The 13,534-nt window shown below is 40.6% G+C and overlaps 1 protein-coding gene across 1 annotated transcript in view; it reads right to left on the bottom strand.

Moving 5' to 3' along the window:
- Positions 1 to 5,523: 5,523 nt before the first annotated feature.
- Positions 5,524 to 13,534, bottom strand: part of LOC118404936 — a 53,923-nt gene continuing 45,912 nt past the window's right edge. Inside the window, exons 21-30 of the mRNA XM_035804320.1 lie at positions 11,965 to 12,172; positions 11,601 to 11,747; positions 11,264 to 11,468; positions 10,888 to 11,154; positions 10,441 to 10,614; positions 9,892 to 10,053; positions 8,521 to 8,740; positions 7,623 to 8,051; positions 6,165 to 6,397; positions 5,524 to 5,863 (exon numbers count right to left, since the gene is read on the bottom strand). Coding sequence (XP_035660213.1) covers positions 5,859 to 5,863; positions 6,165 to 6,397; positions 7,623 to 8,051; positions 8,521 to 8,740; positions 9,892 to 10,053; positions 10,441 to 10,614; positions 10,888 to 11,154; positions 11,264 to 11,468; positions 11,601 to 11,747; positions 11,965 to 12,172 — 2,050 coding nt within the window. The 3' untranslated portion in view covers positions 5,524 to 5,858. The remainder of the gene's footprint in view (positions 5,864 to 6,164; positions 6,398 to 7,622; positions 8,052 to 8,520; positions 8,741 to 9,891; positions 10,054 to 10,440; positions 10,615 to 10,887; positions 11,155 to 11,263; positions 11,469 to 11,600; positions 11,748 to 11,964; positions 12,173 to 13,534) is intronic.

Genomic DNA, 13,534 nt, shown 5'->3' with positions numbered 1-13,534 from the left:
ACTTATTATGCAAGTTAACAGCTAATTTGCATAATTGATTAGGAAAAGTTCATAAATCCACTGCATTCCATTATAGTACTTTCATCAAAGTTGTCACATATGTAACTGAGAAAGAGGGAAGAGAGTAAGAGGTGTATTTAAAGACTTTGAAAGAGAATAAGTCAAGAATGGATCAAAGGATCATCATGATTTTTGGTATGCTGATAGCTTAAGTAATGCTTGATACAATTTGATATCAATTAATTGTAAATTAGGATCTAATTTGCATAATAAATGCCGAAATTTTATAAACCAACTCCAAGCATTTAATTATAAAGAAAATGAAATGAGTAACGCATTTGTCTACAGACATCATTCTACATAACAAACCTGGTTTATTTGGCAAAGGTATGTGTTCGTGGAACTCTAGTTACAAATATTTTATATTTGTACCACATAAGCAAAATACTGGGCTGAAGTGGGGTGTCTATGTTAACAGAATATCAACAAAGGCTAAACAGACATTGGGAGTGATCAAACGCAACTTGTGGGCATGCCCAACCAGGGTAAAATCACTTGCATATACATCACTGGTAAGACCATCCTTGAATATGCTGCAACAGTTTGGGATACGTATAAAACGTAAGACAAAGATAAACTTGAAAGGGTACAGAACCAAGCTGCCAGATTCTGTACAAACAACTGCAACAGGGATGCTAGTGTTACCAAAATGAAAACAGATTTGCAGTGGATGTCACTTGAAGACAGAAGGAAAATGTCCAGACTTTGCATGATGTACAAAATGATCAATAAACTGGTGGACGTACCGACTGATAAGTATCTAATGCCAGCTCAAAAACAAGAAACAGCCATGACTTCAAGTACAAGAGTTACCAACCTAGGATAAATGTGTTCAAAAATTCGTATTTGCCCAAAATAATCGTGTGGAACTTGTTATCACCAAGCACAGTAGAGATATCTTCTCTGGATAGTTTTAAAGAGCGCTTACAGATAGATGTGCAAAAGTTAGATGTAACGGATCGTTCAGTGTAATATAGCCAGCTGCTGCCGCACCGCCTGCCTGCGAAGGGCGGTTATACTGGCTATATAGATACAGATAAAGGACACAGATACAGATACTGGGTCCCAATAACTTGTAGATTATGACTCTACCTTTTGCCCAGGGATGCGCAGTTGGCTCTCTAAGTATGCAAAATACTGACACGTTTCCTTAATTTAGACCCCATTCACACTCAGAAAAACGATTCGGATAAAACATTTATCCGAATAAAAAAAATTCTATCCGATCCAAAATTGCGTTCACACTCGTCTTCGGCAATCCGATTAGTGCGCCCTCAGTCTTATCTGAATGAAACATTATGTTGAGGTCAAAGGGTAGCGTCATTTCTTACAGCTCAAAATGGCGGGAATCCACCAACTTTTGATGCTGTTGTTCCTCTGGAGAATGTTCTGTAGTCGTAGAAGGGAACGCAATCGACGATCTTTGATCTCGAGAAAGTTTCACCGACAAAATCTTCTGCATATTGAGATAGCTGTAGTACAGCTCAGATGTACGCCACCAGAGCGACAGACAGAACGATCTGGGAGCGAAGCCATGATTGGTGGAACAACATTGTGCTTTGAACATTTTCAGACTCGGACTGGCAGAAAAACTTCTAATTGAGCAAACTCACCTTTGATAAGTTGCAACCTATCCACTTAAAAAGTGAATCCTATCCACTTGCGCGTTCACACTGCCGAATCGCACGAATCGAGACTCCCCGCGGCGCAGTTTTATCCACTTCCCGAAGTTCTATCTACCTCCCCGAGGTGGATCGCGAGGGATTCGAATCGATGAAATCCAAGTGATTTGGGAGCGTTCATACTGCTAAGTTTTATTCGGATCGGGTAGTTTTATTCGGATAACATGTTTTATTCGAATAGTTTTTCTGAGTGTGAATGGGGTCTTAAACAGCTTTGCTGGACTCGGACATAATTGGATACATCCGGGCAACCTCACCTATCACTACAGGGGTGGAGCGGTGAAAAAGCGCCGCCATGTACGTCCAGAGGAACAGCAGCTCCTGTTCTCCATTTGGGATTCATTTTGTCTGTTGCGAAGGGTTTTTTTTAATGAAAGTTACGTTTTCTAATTTTTACAGTGTAAGTACGTATTCAATATTGCAGTAAAAATCAACCAAATGTATTGAGTAATTCAAGGTGTTCTGCTATGATGCAAACACATTCTCTCTCCCTCACACACACACACAAACAAACAAAAGAAAAATGTGTCAGAACAACAACTGCAATTTTATTACAACGAAGTTGACATGACATGGCATTGTGTATTGACAAAAGAGGTGCATCAATCAATCAAAGATATACTGCTATCATTTATTTCAATGAAACTTGACAGTGGTATTTGTGCTGGACAACAGATTATGGTTATCTACTTTGTCACAGTTTTAGGTTAATGTACTGCCTAGAGTCAATGAACCAACATTTGAGAAGGATGATTTGATGAGGTATCATATGATTGAATTTGACATTTTCGTCGTCTCAATTTTAAGATGTTAACACCGACAAGATGAAATCAAATCACTTTTCGTTTCCTGTCCATGCAGCTAAAGTTCTGCTATATATCTAATCTAGCAACATGAAATTAATTGAATGGATGGCATTTCATCTCTTTGAGATCCAAAGATCGATTGTTTTCCTTTCTCTTAGAAATCTCTTCGCATTTTTTTCATTAAGTTGTGGAACTTTAAGTAGTGGAAATACGGGTGCTGATGTATAGAGAGAAACTGTAATGATAGCCACGTAGGAGGTTGTTTTATGACCTTCAGAATCTATAGCATATAGGAAGCCTGCACAGATACTTTTGATACATTTCTCATTCTTGTCTCGAAAATGTCTTTTGGTTCCTGTCTTGCATTAATGGTTTACCCTGTGGTATCTAAGATCCCTCCCAATTGTAAATAAACCACGTCATTTCTTTAACTTTAACATTAGAAGTAAGTTTTTCGAAGGAAGCCATCAATAAAATTAACTTTATGTGGCCTCACAGCCACCAAAACTCATATAAGCTACGTCAATATGTCACATGCATATGACATATCCTGTCTATTGTTTTTATTCTACCACCTTTTGCGCAAGTCTTGCTAGTAGGTTTACCGAATCACGTGACACACCTTAAAGGAATGAGCTTATCCTAGTGAAGAAAGGTATCCTTTCCTGTACATAGGTCTTTTGTAGATCAGTAAAATGAGGAAGATGTTGGCCGCAAAGACGGTGACTTCCTGTCTGTCATGCAAGACAGAGTCGTCTGGAGGCATTTTTATAGTGTCACCAGATGGATGACTGAAAATTAATTCAACAATTATTATTATTTAGTCTATAGGCCATTAGGCCATTGGCAGGAGGTTCAGAAGAACCTATTTTATTAGTCCAATCCAAAAAAACGAAGAAAAATAAGCATTACATGCATTTATTCAATTAAGGTAATTTCTGAAATACAAATTTGGAAGGTTCTTCTTGCTAACTACAGGCCCGGTCGGTCTCTAATATCATAAATTGGAATATTTTTGCGTGCAAATGTCAATGCTGAATTGCTCGCAATCCAAGTGTGCTGGCGTAAAGTGGCCAGACTGACCTGCGGATTGTATTTTTTCTTTCATATCATCCTTACTGAACTGCCCAGGATCGAAAAGAAAACGATGAGTTACCCAAAATAACGATAAGGTTTAGAAATAAGAGCAATCACCATTTATTTATACACATTCAGGCAACTTAACCAAAGCTACTACAACGCACATTTAATCCAGCAACTTTTCCCATACAGCTATATATACGTTTGGTTTTGATTTAACAGGTTGTTTATCAGTCTGAGAGGACTCCTTTCTTTTACTTCATGGCGGTAAGCACTGCAAAAACATTTATTTTGTAGTTGAAATAAAATGCGGATTAAATGCTACATAGGTAGATGCCTTTCTGGTAAGACATAAGTAGTAAAAAATGTCTACAATCTTGCTTTGCCAAGTTTGCTCAAATTCTGCAATACATTGTCTTGAAATAGCCCCAGAAAATGTGGAAGCACTACTGAGTGTGCCTAAACACCACACACGACCACAGACAACCCAGAAACACCACAAACAACCACAAACGACTCTAATATGCAGTGTATAAGGGTCAAAGACCTTGTGTGGCGCTCTGGAGACATTGTTTATACATTTATGAATTTAAAAAACGCAGCAAGTCCTACGTATTGACCAGTTATTTTGAGTTAGTCCGGTTTCAAGACTAAAGCAATTCTTGGCAACCATGTTGGATCGTGCTTGCTTGCATTTGAGGCTGAAAAACACTTAGTATACAAGTTTCATAAATGATAGAATTGTGGTATGCTATAAACTATATGAACCAACAGCCTCCATAGTTATATCGCCATGTCGTCTATGGAACCGAGGAAGGTATCGAGAACTTCCCATGCAGACCCCTAGCACAGGCGATCCAACATGGCGGCCAAGAATTGCTTCGATCTTGAAACCAGACTCGAAATAACTGGTGAATACGTAGGGCTTGCTGAGTTTTTTTTTTAAAATTCATAAATGTATAAACAATGTCTCCAGAGTGCCACACAAGTTCTTTGACCCATATGCACTGCATGCATATTAGAGTCCTTTGTTGTCGTTTGTGGTGTTTCTGGGTCGTTTGTGGTGTTTTAATAGGCTGTCCGAGCACTTCGTGTAAAAGTACCACCTTCGGAAATAATGTCCGTACCATATGTTTAGTTTGGTAAGAAAAGAAAGTTGGAGTTATATGCATGCAGACAGGGAAAGAAAGACAATAATTCTTTAAGCATACCTAAACTAATATTACGTTAGACAAATGTTCATAAATGTAAAAACGTTCTATCCCTTTTCTACAAACAAGATTTCTAATCTTATTCTTAAACCGTAAGGCTTATATCACCAATAAAACGTTCTACATAAAAGTGGTAAAACCATTGTTGCCTATGATTGGTTTTTAAGCGAAATAAAACTTATACAGGAGTTAGCAAATACTACTACTGTAAGCCCGTTCATCATTACTGATATCATATTCATGAGTTACCTTTATCTGAAGCTGAAATGCCACTGGAACCATAAAACGGTTAGCTGTTCTGTTAAATAGTGTTTTCTGTTTTTGTGCCAAGCATACAAACTACACCGAACCTTGATTCGGTATCCACTAGACTTCCAATATACCACTGATATGTAGCTGTTAAATACTAAATCTACATGGTAAATTCAGTTTTGCTCTTGCTGACAAATATAAAATGTAATGCAATATGTATTAAGCATTGCTTCAATGGCAACACTTCAGTGTACAAACAGGGGCACCTTAAATCCTAAAGAGATCCATAGATAAAAATGATGGATAGATAGGTATAAACTACAACAGGTTTCCTCAAAAAACAGTTACTCAAGCAGCTGGGTATGATTTGTAAACGGTCAGACGAATTTATCTTACATGTTTCCTATTACACAGCTATAATGGTCTTCATTCTTAGATAGGGTATAAAAGACAACTTGAAGTTTCTTCCAGAGTACTTAGTGTCAGTGACGAAAACAGGTGGATGCCAGTTGAAACGTCTGAGCGTTTCCAAATCATATCCAGTTGCTTGAGTAACTGCTTTTGAGCATATCTTATTACCTGGATGTCTAACCTTCATCAAAGTTTAAAGGTTTCGTCTTTTTTACGTGATACTAAAGCTAACTGTATGCTAAAACTCAGATAGAGAGCAAACTTGTGTGTCTTTTGATGACGCAGTGTGTTTCTGCAGCCATTCATTCGGTGTCTTCTCAATGACTGCTGGGTTCGTTTGGGTGGTTCCATCATCACTAGCCTGTGACAAAAGAAAAAAATGATTTTAGAAAAAGGCTAAACATTACATGATAAGAAAAATTCTTTTTAGAAAAATCGTGAAATATTCAATTATGAATGACGAATAAAAATGCAATCGATTTATTATACACGTGTCGTTATGGTAGATTCATAGGTGGCGACCTGTGTGATCGAAATCCACTGCTTTTAAACCAACTGTCGAACTCAGATTATGTGAGCTATAGACCTGCCATTTGAGTCCCCCAAAATTATTTGATTTGTGCATACTTCTGGTATCTAGAATATATACAGTGAAAACTTACCACCCATTACTTGGACTTCACACAGGGTCAGTATTCGGGAGGATCCGGGAAGACGGACGAACACATATCGTCCCCGCATCCTGTTACACGAGATGGACATAGACGCCTGGTTCCCGATACGGTGGTCACCTCCACACTTGGGGTTCTCTGTGGCTGTTTCGCTATTCCCGATGTAGATGTTGAATGGGTCGAGTCGGTCACTGCAACAGTCCCGGCGATTGTAGATATTCACCCTGTAGATATTGGAGACAGAAGAATGGTTTAACACATACATGTTCGGATGACGTCCCTATAAACACCATCTGACATGTCTGTAAACTTATACCCCCTTTCCACTAGGACGGCGTTCTCGCCGCGCGCGCTCTGCGACCTAAAATTTGATATATCACTCAACGAATTGAATAGAAAAGAAAGGAAACTTTTTTACACTTTCTGTGTTTTTTTGTCCTCTCAGTCACGCTTTTACGTTTTGTATGATATACCCAGTGTGAAAGCGAAGGTTACCCTTACCCTATTTAGGTCGCATTGAGAGAACAGCGCCATCGCCATCTAGTGGAAAGGGGGGCTTAGATCCACGGTAACTATTACCGCTACCAATATTGGGACTAGAATCTTGAGCTTTTCCTTCACTAAGCGTTGATTGACTCATAAACTTGTGCCGAAACTACAAACTGCGGCTGTACGGCTGGGTTAGGTTTTTCTTGTCAGCATTTCGCACTCTACTGAGGTACCAACATGACACTAGAGAGTACAACACTGAAACTATGAAACATTTTAAAGGGTCATTGTGCAGTTTTATGGAGAGTTGCATAGGGCCCCACGGTAGGTAGGCTGAGGCTGGAACCCCAATATGGCTGACTTTTCTCGTTGCTATGGTGGCCGGTCAGTTGCTTGGGGAAGGATCACGTGACTGAATAAGCCATATCCTATAGAAATAATTCCTCAAGCTTGGTTCAAATGAAAAAAAAATAAAGAAATAAATAAACTGGAGGATTTTCAAAAGGAGGCCAAAATGACCAGGTGGTCCTTAAAGATAAGGACATGTTGTGTACACGTAGTAGACATGTAGTATAGGTTTGTGTGTGTGTGCTCGTTTGTGTTAGTGGGTTTAATTTTTTTAAATATTTACTGTACTATTTACTGTATTGTTGTTATTGGGTGGGCCGACTACCCTCTCTTGGCAGCCAGGGGCTGAATTGCGAGGAGCTTACAATAGGCTAAATCGCAAGTGTCTGAAGCGAGCTGCCATTCGGCGCCACACAGGTGACCTCAATACGACAGTAATTGCCCCGGGTGCGGCCAAGGGACTGTAAGCTTTGAACCACTCACAACGCACCATCACACGTGTGGTGGGTTCTTTAACGTGCCTGGGGTATGGCTCTCCTAGACACGGGGCATTCAATTGATATATAAACGCACTGTACATATAACGTTAAATATAAATATATAAATACTTACTTATCAATCTGATACGTTTGACCGAGATCCACCCGCCAGGTTGGATTAGCCTCTTGGGACGTGTGAGTACAGGATCCTCCACTCCAGTTGGTATCGGTGTTGCCGTCCACTGCAAGGCTGGATGGGTTATCTTCCCCACTGGTTTGAAATGTTGGCTTTCCTAGGGCGACATTGCTAATAACAACACAATCGAAGCAAGGATAAACTTGAACTTCGCACAGGGATAGTACCCTTGGCGATCCGGGGAGACGGACGGCAACGTATCGTCCCTGCATTTGCGGACATGAGACGGTGATGGGGTTCTGGTTCCCGGCTTGATGGTTACCTCCGCACTTGGGGTTGTTTTTGGGTAATGGGTCATCCCCGATGTGGATGTTGAATGGGTCGAGTCGGTCACTGCAACAGTCCCGACGATTATAGATGACAACCCTGTACACATTGGAGATAGAGAAATGACACTTAGGTTTAATGCACATTGTATATTCGGCTGAACGTCTCTTTAAACACCGTACAATATGTCTGTAAATTTTCATAGAGTCACATTCACTGTTATCACTAAAGATATTGGGAATTGCATCTGGGGAATATTATTTACAATTCAAGAGGTCACGATTTCCATGTTGTCATTATGCAGAGGTACAAGGGTGCTGCATAAAGTCATGTTATAAAAGCCCCTTTTTTATCTAATGACCCACCTGTTCCTCGGTGTACATGGTGTCATAACGCCTGGTCCTTTGCTATAACCACCTCATAATACCACCTCGTTCGCTTTGCTCACTCAGTGGGATTATTCGGTGGTTATAGCAAAGGACCAGGCGTTATGACACCATATACACCTCGTGACGAGTCATTAACCCGTAATTATAGCACCGTCGGGGTTATACTACCCCTTACGTACCTGTCAATCACATACGCTTTACCGAGATCGACCGTCCAGGATGGATAAGCCTCTACAGAGGCTAATCCAGGCATTAGCCTCTGTAACGCATCCAACTGTGCAGTGTGTGTACAGGAACCACCGCCGTAGTTGGAATCGGTGTTCCCGTCCACGGCCCTGGCGGGGGCCCCATCAAAGCCGGTGCTTGTTTGTCTTGTTGCCTTCCCTCGAGCGACATTACCTATCACATGCGACAGGAATGTCATTAACACCAGCCACAGCAAGTAAATTTTATAGATCCTATGCAGAGTGCAAAAATAATGAGAAAAATCAAATTGGGTAAAAAAAACAAGATGCCTGAATTTTCAAAATAGACACCATAAACGTCGTAACAAGATGGCATCACAAATAACAAGGCATTCATTCCTGTTTTCAAGAAGTGAACTTCTGTAGTAAAAGTAATACGACTGTAGTACACTGGTATCACTTGCCAAGCTGGTAACAAAGCTCATGGCTTCCTTATTTGTGGCACTTTTTACTTTCACTTGTGTAACTATAATCATGGCTACCTCCCTAGTGTCACTTCTAAAACACGTTTGCCTATCTGACCATCCCTGAAGAGGAAAAAAAACTCTTGTTTTTTCCCCTGAAATTAGGCGAAAGTTAATGAGCACGCTAATGTCATCCGTAAAATTTACTTGCTGTGACCTAACTCAAGTTGACAAAGATTTTCCATTCTTGTCAGTCAAGAGCTGTCATGTCCTGGTAATGTAGCCACACATTCACCTTATGTCCGCTAGGCGTCGTTTGAATGAAGAGTTATAATAAGTGAAGTGGGACATAACTATGTCTGCATGGGGGAGGGAAAGGTCTCGGAAGGGTTTGGTTGGTTTGATACAGATCTCCATTAGTGACTGAAATGTCACTATTGTTCCTGGAGACCGAGGAATTTATAGAGAATCACCAACTCTAGAATAATTTGCACCACCGCACACCGCTCTCCCCAAACACAGGACCTCCATGAAACGTCCTATCCTAGGGAGGGCCCTAGCCAAGCTATGTACTCATTTTTTACCTAAGTGAAGTGAGGACATTGCCTTTCCAAAAAGCACAAGATCAGTGACATGACAGGTTTATAGGGTAAGGATGATTTAATGTAAAGTGGGGCATATGAAGTCAACGTTTTGTCGATTATGGTCAAGTTAATTCAATTTTCAAACGGGGTGTAACCACTTTTGAAGAGAGGGAAAGGATATGCCATGGAGGGGGCGACAGAATGTGTAGGTGGGAAACAGCGAACTAACGATACGGATCTGCAGTGTATATATTTAGTTCAATGTTGCTATGATATGCGATTTTGAGGGAAAACGTGGCTTTTGGAGTAACACGTACGGTAGTCCCAACAGCTTGAGCACTGGCAGTGATCGTTGCTAGCCCCACACCATCCGTCGGGGGAACAGCAGGGCGTGCCTGATGTTGGGTCACACTGGGCGGGATTCGCTCCTAGTGCAGCGTTGCCTGGGCCACATTTCCAGTCTTCCCTCCACTTTGGCCCTGGTATGCAAAGAATTAAAGGAATAAGATAAAATTATAATATTAATAGATATAAGGGGGATTACAATGGAGAACATGTGTACATAATGCTAGATTAACCTAAGGCTTAGGTCACAGTTCCACAACCGGGGCCCGTCCAGGCAGTTTTCGGGAGCAAAAAGAATGATATACAAGACATCAAAATGCACATAATGTCAAATTGGTTTGTGTATATTTCCAGGTATACCTGTTATTTTTTTTGTTTATTAAAACATCCCGGTTTGGAAATGTGACCAAAGGCTAGGAAGGCCTCTTTATGGGGAAGTAAACTTACCATTTTAGTGTTTAAGCCATTAACAAACAAAAAGATTGAGAGAAAAAAATACTGGGCTTTTAAGGAACACTTACGATAGTCAATACAGCCTGGGCAGGTGCAGTGAGCGGCGGAATCCCCACAGTATCCCGATGGGGAACAGCAGGGCTTAGAACTTTCTGGGTCACACTGTCCAGGGTTGGCTTTTGGTGTCGTGTAACTTGGACCACAACGATCGTCGGACCTCCACTTGTATATGACTGTCCTAGCTAGAAAGAAAACAATTAAATAGCACGGCTACAATCACAGTATGGCCAACCTTCTGTATGCAAATTTACCTTGTGTTTGCAATTTTGCATCTAGTTGGCTTTATTTACTTAAAAGCTAAGGGGCACAACCCGCTGTACGTGCAAAGACGTGCTGTCTACGTGCCAAAACGTGGGCAATCTTCTGGGATCCGAAAGTGGTAAGTACCGCCTCCGTAAGAAATCGTAGGAAATCCGACGGATTTTGGAACACACAGACACGCCGTTGAACTTTACCTGTAGGCAAAACTTTGTGTTCGCAGGTAACGCCATCGTCGCCCACTTCATGGGTGTCTGGGCACTCTGTGACGCATTGGATTTTGTCATTGTCGTCTAGGATGGAAAGGTCCTCACATATGCACGTAGCGCCATTTGGAGCCGCTTTCATTCCTTCCGGACATTCCCCAACGCATTTGGTAGTTCCATCATCCTGGTGAATAGAAAAGTGCTGACACAGACGGCATTCGGTGTCCAGCTTTGATCCCGGAGACTTCGGAATACATCCTGTATTGCAAGATAGAGTTTTAGCAAATGAAATACTTGATAAGATTTTTATGGAATATATTCAAGAAATTTCGAAGGTGACTTACTCCACAGTCATAGAAAGTCTCACCGTTACATTCTGGGTGACAGTCTTCCACACATCTGCCATCCACCATGACAGTTCCTCCTGTACATTCCATCTCTCCTGTGGCGCTTCCCTCAATGATCCTCGCGTCCATGATCTCTATGTCATTTTCCCCGCTTCCAAATGAGTAGAATCGGATACCTATTGGTTTACTCTCATCAGTGTAGACCATGTAGATCAAGCCCTTTTCCTGCCGAAGGAAATATTAGACATAATTATAGTATTGTATAATCTTATACAGTAGGGAGCAGTTATGCAACTTATGACGCTATAGTTTGTTTAAAATGACAAAAGTTTTTGATACCTAATTGTGTTTACTTACCGAATTATCTGAGCCGATGCCGTATCTGATGTAGGTTTGTTGTTTGTCCATGTCTTCTTCAATGCAAATGAAGTATGGCTGAAACAGTTTGGAGTCTCCTAGACTTCTAGCGCTTTTATCTCCCTCGTACTTAACCAGTTTCAATCCCTGTGAAATATGATTAAGTTTAAGAAGCTTGTACATAACATTACATATGTGTACATAACATTACATATAATGATGATAACATTTCAAAAAGGGGCATAATTTAGGTAACATTCTTGCTTCAGAAAGGTTTTCAAATACAGTATTTCATTGAATTGATGGCCAGACCGAATATAAGGTTTAGAAACGTTCGTCTCGTCTTTAAAAATTATTGTGTTACCTTGTAGAGCGCGACACCTTGGAAACTGATCTGGAGATGGTACCAGGTGGTCTTGTCCCTCGGGATGGCGGAAAAGACAACAAAAATGTCGCCTTTAGACGCCGCAACAAAGTAGAGACACTTCCCGCCCTCCTCTGCAGGTTTGATCTGGTAGGAGTTGGACCACTTCACCTCGCAGGGTGCTTCAAGGATATTCGATAAAGCCCCGCTACGTCCAAAAAAGGATAGCAATATTGAACACGATTTCGTTGAAATTCTTATCACCTATGTCTTTCTGATCTAACTTGTTTCATGTTCAAGTTTTGAAATAAATAATTGCATATCAGCATCTATTCAGACCGAGGGGCTCTTTTTAGTCAACCTGAGACGGGGGTGGGTGGGTTATGGCCCATCACTTCTAACTCCTGTTATTATTAAACGACCATCAAATCTAAAGGGAACTTGGGTTTGACGAACACATCTCTTCGCTAAATAACCATGTCTTTATTTAAGACTTTAAGGACTTATTCATGTATCACTAAATAGTACCTACCCCAAAAGCAAATGACTGCATGAACTGTGTTCCTCACAAACCCACAAATGCTACCAAAACAAGACCTGATTGTACACAGATGACCCGATAGCATCCCTGGTCAATCAGAATTTCATGCTTGTCAGTGCGTCCAGCTCACAAGGCTCCTCCAGCAAAAACATCTGAGAAACAGCTGTACCCATAGATATAGGTCAAAATGAGATACTAATGTATATAGAAAACAGTTTATTTCTGTTAATTGGCCACTGATCACAATTAAATGCATCTTTCCATGTAGATTATTATCTTAAGGACCTTTTGGCCAAAAACAATGCAAACAAGTTTGAAAGTCCTATCATGGAATTCAATGGATTTCTGAACTTTCCTCATTAATTATGCAAATTAGCTGTTCATTTGCATAATAAGTATTAAATTATATAAGTCATCACTTAGGCTATCTGCCACTTAAAAATCACGACCACAACATGTTCAGAACATGAAACATCAAAAATGGAAGTTTTGCTGCAGTACTTTAGGAAGCCGCTAGGGGGAACACTATCATCCTCGACCTTCGTTGTCCTGACCCCTACCCACCTACCAAATATTATCAGGATCCTTTTAATGCTTCTCGAGTTATGCATTCCACAAACAAACAAACGAACGCACACACTCGGTCCACTACCGTCCTAACGAAAAACTATTTTCAAACGCAACCTTCCTTACCGCAACCGCTTCTCAACTTCCAAATATCATGAAAATCCATACACAGCTTCTTGAGTTATATGCTGTTGACATGAATTTATGAATTTTCCTCATTAATTATTTAAATTATCTGCTGATTTGCATAATTAGTACTAGTATTACATTGTTTGCGTCATCACTCATTCTATCTGCATACCAAAAATCCTGATGATCCGTCAACACGTTCTCGAGTTATTCTCGTTCAAAGTTTGCAAGGAAATCGGTGCCTGCAGTTCCCAAAAAAGCGCTAGGGCGTCCAAACTCACAGCACTTCCTGTAAATGCAGAAATGTTCGCGGTTTTAGCGGTGACCACTTCA

This window comes from Branchiostoma floridae, chromosome 17, assembly GCF_000003815.2.
Source record: "Branchiostoma floridae strain S238N-H82 chromosome 17, Bfl_VNyyK, whole genome shotgun sequence".
NCBI lineage: Eukaryota > Metazoa > Chordata > Leptocardii > Amphioxiformes > Branchiostomatidae > Branchiostoma > Branchiostoma floridae.
This window is presented reverse-complemented; position numbering and strand designations above follow the sequence as displayed.